This window comes from Silurus meridionalis, chromosome 3 (genome assembly GCF_014805685.1).
Source record: "Silurus meridionalis isolate SWU-2019-XX chromosome 3, ASM1480568v1, whole genome shotgun sequence".
NCBI classification, from domain to species: Eukaryota; Metazoa; Chordata; class Actinopteri; order Siluriformes; family Siluridae; genus Silurus; species Silurus meridionalis.
This window is the reverse complement of record NC_060886.1, coordinates 12024515-12031600: the sequence shown is the minus strand read 5'-3', so window position 1 is coordinate 12031600 and position 7086 is coordinate 12024515. Positions and strand designations below refer to the sequence as shown.

The following is a 7086-nucleotide window of genomic DNA, read 5'->3' as shown; positions in this document are numbered from 1 at the left end:
TATTTTCTTCAATATTAATTTGAGAAGAATCCGTTCTACACAGCCCTATAAATGCATTTTAAAACGGAATTAGACACCCCCATTGAACAGGAACCCATTGCCATTGCTGTGCAAACTACAAACATGGTATGGGCACTAGGTTGAAATGCCGGTGTGTTCCTGCAAACACACACTGAGAAACGGTACAGCGGCCACCGTACATCTGACAGGATGGAAGTTGTGAGAACTGCCTCAGCACTAATAAAATGAAAATGCCATTCATTAAAAAAACCCGTCTTATTACAAAATGGATATTTACAGTAACATTATTCTTGCACAAAACCAAGGAAAACTTTCATTAAACACTTATGCTTTTACTTAATCGAGTTAACAATAGAAAAATGCTAGAATCTAAAGCCTGGTCTGACACCAGAGCAACTGTAAAATTAAGCCAGATATTTATTTTTAGTGCTGCATAGACTTAGTAGTAATAAAGCTGATCTTGTTTACACCATCGCAGAAATAAGCCTGCCGTTTATTCTGAAGTAAAAACAGGCAACTGCAATTCATAGCATTCTTACGGACAGCTTAAACTAATCCTAGAGTTTTATGGGTAAGAATTTTATACAGACCAAAGCAATGAAAACTAACATGACTTAACCCCTGGATCTATAGGCAGACAAGGCTGTGCCCCTATCTAATGCATGCCAGCTCATCAATACATGTTTCCTTTTTTAATTCAGCCCAGGACTGAGACTTGGCTCAAGAGCACAGTTACAAACCTGCTGACTCATCTCTGTTGTGGCGTGGCAGTGGGAAAAGGAACAAGGCAATGACGAAGCTCTGCGGGAGACTAGACATGTGTCCCCTAGAGAGGTATGCACAGAGACTCTTCAACTAGCGTTACATCTTATACAAGAACTTGGAGCCAGAAACTATTATTATAACACATGACCCAGTTACTCAGATCAGTCTTTTACCCAGTACCACAAAAAACTTGCTGGTTTAGGCACCAAACTGCATGCCCAGCAGCACTGCCACATCATGAACCACATGTAAGGGTTATATTTTACCCGGTTTGTCAGTCTAAAATGTATTTAATAAAAACAAATGAATAACCAAAATCAGCACATTGCCACTTCATGTCTGCAAATAAAAACGATTTACAATCAATCTGGGGTTTAATACTTTATTTTTCCCCTCTTTCTTCATACACATTTTTCTTATGTTCAACTTCATCCGAAAGAAAATTATAGTGAGGTAAAAGTGCTCAAATTGACAATGAAAAACCTCAAAACACCATGTTGACAATTTTTTTTTCTCCCCCCCAAAAGAAAAAAAAAAAAAAAAAAGTGTGATTTTCCACATCTTAAACTTTGAGACATCATCATTGGCACAATCAGACAACACAAACCACCTGGCAAAGGACTTCCCCACCCCAAAAAAATAAAAAGAATTAAAATGAAAAAAATAAACCACTTCCAGCCTCAGCAAAACTGTAGACGTTTGTCCAGAACACAGGGAAGTCCTCCCCTAGGTACAGGAAAACAAACAAAATGACAGATGCTTTCTGAGCCATAGTGCAACATTACAAGCGAAGCTCAAACATTTGTTCACAGACAGGAAATAGAATGTTCAAATGAGGAAACTGGAATTACAGCAGAAAAAAAAATAAAACCTATCTGAAAGAACAAAAATACTTCTGCATTAGTTTAAACACTATGCATGCATCCATCCATTTGCTTCAAATTCCAATTGCCCTATATACAACCAACCTACTGTACATTAAGCCGTTTAAATAGGTGCCCAGCCTTATCTAGAAGATCAACTAGACAAGATAAACATTGTATGGCAGCTAAAAAAAAAAAGGCTCAAGATGGTCAGATTAAGGAGATGCTGCATCTATGTAGCCTTCTGAATATTAGTGGATAACATCAGAGTAACAGGTACTTGGGTTTGCATCTGAGAAAATTAGACTATAAGGAAGCAGACATCTAAATACTTCATTGAATATATCTCAGTCACATGAAAGTTACACATCAAGCCAGATTGCAAGTTAAATTATTCCAAAAAAAAAAAAAAAAAAACCCCACACAGCAACCCTTTGTCCAGGATCCATTCTCTGCCTCAACCGACATGTTATTTAGAGCTTATACACTTAACACTGCTACTCAGGTCTAGGAGGACAAAAAGATCTCATATGCACTTAAAAATTAGTGTGTGAGGTATTTAGAAATAACATGTCTGTACCCAAGCTCTTCTTGGCAATGTTAAAAGGCTGATTGTCAGTAATGGAGGCTTAAATAAACTGTCAAAGTTTATGCACGTCTATTACTGGAATGACTAGACAACTAGGTTTTAGAAAAGCAGGATGTAAGGAAGGACCAGCGAGGACATTACAACGTAAACTGACATTTCACACGACACCAAAATGTCTAGATCCATAATATACATACGTCATACCCACAATTTTACTCCCAATCATAATTATAGCCTGCTTACAAAAAGCTTAAATTCAAAGTGTCCTGACCCAGGGGTGTGACCACAACTGGCAAAGGCTACAGTGACCCTTTCCCACCTCCCTCCAAAGTCTGTGTGTAAAACAGATAAGAGGCTGAGCACTGGGTTATCTACTGTGTGTGTACTTGGGGGGGGTGGGGGGTAGAGAGAGTGTGAGGAAAGGAAAGGAAAGAGAGAGAGAGGGGAAAAAAAAAAAAAAAAAAAAAGTGCAGATGCCGAGTAAGCAGAAAGACTTCGCAAGAAAATGTGAAACAGCTGTTAGTTCAGAATGAAAGCCACCCCCCCCCCCCAACCAGACAAATATAGTTTAGTGATAAAGACAAGACTACAGGACATTGATGCATGTCAGTATCAAAGGTGAGGGCATGCAACAGTTACCATACCAGGGACAAAACCCATAATAGGAATCTACCTAGAGCCACTGAAATGATTCTGTGAATGGGGCCCTGCTCCAATGACCAGAAAAGGGTTCAGCATGCATCTGAATGAAAAGGCAAGCACAGCAGACGCACATGTAAGGTGTTCGTCACACCAGAAAAACTCCGCCCACCTCCCTCCCAGCGCAGGAATATTCTGCCCTGTACCTCTAAGGATAATTTTAGCGCGGTGCGACACCGGTTTGGAGTCTCGTTACACAGCAATGCAAAGCCTGCTAACTATCACTGCAGACTCAAGAGCACCGGACACCCAACACTTTAGCCTTTTAAGGACAAGGGACAACCTCGCCTTCATGCTCCCAATCACATGTACGCTTTCATTTAGAATTTAATTCCACGAACGAGTCACTCAAAGGCGAGCGTGTCCTCTCACAGACAGCCAACTCTGGCAGACATTATACTTCAACTAAATCAAACGAAGACCAAGTTCGCTCTGACATATCAGCTGTACTGTCTTCCTAAAAAGTGGGGGGGCGCTGTTGTCCCAAAACTATTTCGAATTCGAATCCAAACTAGCAAGAAATGCTCGATTGAACGACTTGCTGTATAGAAGAACTTTCTGAAGTATTTACTAGAATAGCAAAAGGTTTTTTTTTTGCATGCCAACAATATACGTGGCTGAATCACACCTGTAAACAAATGCCATGTAAACCAATTTCAGCATCTGTACCTTTAACAAATGTGTAGCATTCTTTACCTCACAAGAACCCTGGTTATGATTAGCTGAGGAACAGAAATTGTTAAAATGCTAAAGCGGAAAGCTCTTAAGGATATTAGCAGCTCACAATAGTAATAAACAAAAGAAAAAGAAAAGAAAAAGGGGGAAAACCCTCCTCATTGCACTCTTGAATTTTCTGTTTAAGCTTGTGCTTTATAGGTCACCCAAAACTTTTTTTTTTTCCCAATTTATAACAAAATTTTGTTTTTTTTCTACATTTTCTGTTTTATCACAACAAGCAATAGCACTGTCCTTTGAGAAATATTTTCCTCCCTCGAAGACAGTGTTTAATATATTAGGGAGGAGTAAGGCACAATAAGAATCAGTTTGTCAAAAATGAATTGCTCAGATTCAGGACACAGGCAACAGCAAAAAACAATCTGAGAAACAAATTTAAGGAATTCCTTGACCCCGAACAATATAGATAATCCAAGATCTAAAAATATATTACTTTGGATTCATATGGTCTTGACACATTGACATAAGAATTTAAGTGAACCCCCCCCCCCAAAAAAAAAAGAAAAAAAAAAGAAAAAATTTAAACCAAGCAAATGTAGCCCAGAAAATTTGTCCTTTTCAAAGAGACTTTATGCCCACACGGGGAAATACCATTTATGGCAAAATAGTTATTTTTTTTCCTTCATTTGTAAATTTCTGCGTTAAATTTTTAGTTACATGGCAGCCATGTTGGAATGGACTGATTACAAGAGGCCACATAGTAGTTACTGAAGTTCAGGTCTCGAACATAAGGCGCTGGCTGGTAGTAACAGGTCACATTAGAGGCGTCTGGTATGACATTCTGTTCTGCAAGCACCCGGAACGCTGTGAGTGAGATGAGGTTAAGAGTCTGCCTCCTCTCATGTCCCATGAGGCAGACCGTGCTCTCGTTCACAACGCGTCGCAGAATCATGAGGTAGTCATACTTGCTTTTCTCCTCACCCACAAAGTGACTCTGCAGGTAGGCCTCAAGTTTCCTCTGCTGCTCGCCGATGTCGGGAAAATCGATGAAGAAGCGAGAGCACATGTAGCGCTCCAACGCTTTGAACTCGTCCTCGTCTGTCGGCTTAAAGTCCCTCACCAAGAGATTACAATATTTCAGCAAGCCACCTCCACGAATCTCCTCTGGCCTTTTGGTGGCAATCAACTTGTTCCTGAGGTGGTCTAGAGCCACAGCAAAGTCACCATACATGCTCTCCCCTGTCACAAATGGATGGAAATACTCAGACATAGGCTTATCTGTGCATTCATAATAGGACAACACAGGGTCCAGGATTATTTGGAAAGAGTCCACGCTAAACTCAAACTGCCTGCGGATCGAGTCCACAAACTTGAGCTCCACATTGCGTCCATTATTATTGGACAGTGAGATAAGGGACCAACGATCCTGCTCGGTGTACACTTTGACCAGTTTCTGCACATAGGCCTCCTTCAGAGTCATTTGTGTGATCTTCTCTTTGTTAACCCCTTCTGGCAGGAAGTCCAACAAAGTGCTCAGTACAACATCTTTGATGAGCTGAAACTCAGTCTCCTTTGGGAGATCTACTCTGAAGATGACATCCAGATCTTTGTAGCTCCAGCCAATATCCTTCACGAGAACGTGACTGGCCGTGGAGCCGTTTAAGCGAACGTCCTTGACTTTGATGCCACTCTGCTCGAGCCGCTTGTGCACTTTAGGCATAATTTCCTTCAGTCGTACCTCCAGGGTGGGGAAGTTGCCCCTGCCGTGGACCGGCACCGGCTCACTTAGGACCTCATTAAGCCGACTCACCTGCTCCCAGGTAAGGACGCTGTGCGACTCGTTAATGGGGCTGCCTCCGTCATCAGTTAAGTTTGCCATCGCTTACACCTTAAACTGCAAAGAAGAAAAAAAAAATATATATATATGCATGGGTAAGTCTGAGAGAATAAAAGTGATCCTCTACCACTAATACAAATTTAAAGAATACCAAAAATAATAATTTGCCTTATCAGGATTATCTAACAGAAGGGACACCTTATCTGGGGGAAATTATGATGTATAGTGCAGCAGAGTCATGCAGATAAACATGTAAACTTTGGAACAGAGGAGTGAAGAGAGAAAGGAGAAACTTCTCTCACACTCTCTCACACACACACACACCTCTCCAGGCGCTACCAGAAAGGCCAAGCAAGCTTTTCTTAACAATCGACTCAAACACGCAGGTTTCGGAACACCAAAACGTAGAATGATAATAAATCGTTACACAAAACACATGAACTTCAACCTGTTTAGAAGCATGCTCTTCACCCCCACCCCCCCCAAAAAAAACAACCCCAAGAAAATCGAGCACGCGCTTCACCCAAAAACGAGCACGCGCAAGCTTTTCACCATTGCCAACAGCCCGAAGCAGTTAAAAAAATTACGACAATAATAATAATAATAATAATAATAATAATAATAATAGATAAATTACAACCAGTGAAAACCAGAAACGGGGTTGAAGTTGCAGAGATAAAGCACCATCGTTCCATCTAAACTGGAGTTGCACGCGCACGCACACACACTCACGCACACACGCACAAGCTTCACTTCACGAAAAGCACGTGACACCAAAGCTATAGTGATTTTAGGTCCAAATAATGACAGCAACAACCAGGAACAGGATAAGGATCAGTACTACCACCAAAACACTTTCATTAGTGTAGAACCGAAAAACAGGCTCCGAGAGAGAGAGAGAGAGAGAGAGAGAGAGAGAGAGAGAGAGAGAGAGAGCTCAGACCTGCCGTTGATACAATATCCACTCAAAGCAGTTGTAGGATGAAGCGGTGGAAGGGAAAAAAAAAAAAAAAAAAAATCCAGGGACTTTATGGGAAGTTCCGGCCCATCCCAATCCAAGCAGCACACAGGTCCGCTCAGTCTCTGTATTACTGCGCCCACGGAGCTGCCTCGTTATTTATAAGCCGCACGGCATGTTGGGTAAAAAAAAGGACTAGCCGCTCCACCCTCTCAGTGACGCAGTCGCGTGCTCCAGCCCTCTCCGGTATTAATGAGAATCTAAGTCAGTACATCAGGTTAGACCGCTGATCCGGGTGGTGTTAGATTCTGGTTTAGGGTGTGTTCTGTGGTGGATATTTTAGCCTGGAGGAACGGAGATGATCGGAGGTGATCGGAGGTGATCGGAGATGAAGCAGCACAGCGCTCACACATTCTACTTTTAAAAATACACCAGACTCCGCCTTCTCCCGCAGGCAGGCAGGCAGGCAGGAGCAGCTCGCCTCTGATTGGCTGGCTGATGTTTTTTTTTTTGCGTTGCCTAGTAACCATCCGCTTTTAGTTAAAGTCCCTTTAGCTTCAGCGTGCATTCACTGCCACGTGCTGAACTGTTTTACCTATAATTATAAATAAAATCATAATCTGTATAATTAAACCTCATGCAATGTAAAAATAGTGTAACTAAATCAGGTTGGGGTACA

At 41.5% G+C, this 7086-nt stretch overlaps 1 protein-coding gene across 1 annotated transcript; it reads right to left on the bottom strand.

Annotated features, from left to right (window-relative positions):
• Positions 1–1154: 1154 nt before the first annotated feature.
• Positions 1155–6886, bottom strand: tent5c (terminal nucleotidyltransferase 5C). Its single transcript, XM_046845896.1, has 2 exons — positions 6393–6886; positions 1155–5506 (listed from the first exon to the last, which is right to left on the bottom strand). Exon 2 carries the CDS (start codon positions 5489–5491, stop codon positions 4322–4324), a length of 1170 nt encoding a protein of 389 aa, XP_046701852.1. The 5' UTR covers positions 5492–5506; positions 6393–6886; the 3' UTR covers positions 1155–4321.
• Between the last annotated feature and the right edge of the window lie 200 nt (positions 6887–7086).

What these genes read in the sequence shown, in the direction of transcription:
- tent5c (XM_046845896.1), bottom strand. Translation starts at nt 5,491, where the DNA reads ATGGCAAACTTAACTGATGACGGAGGCAGCCCCATTAACGAGTCGCAC.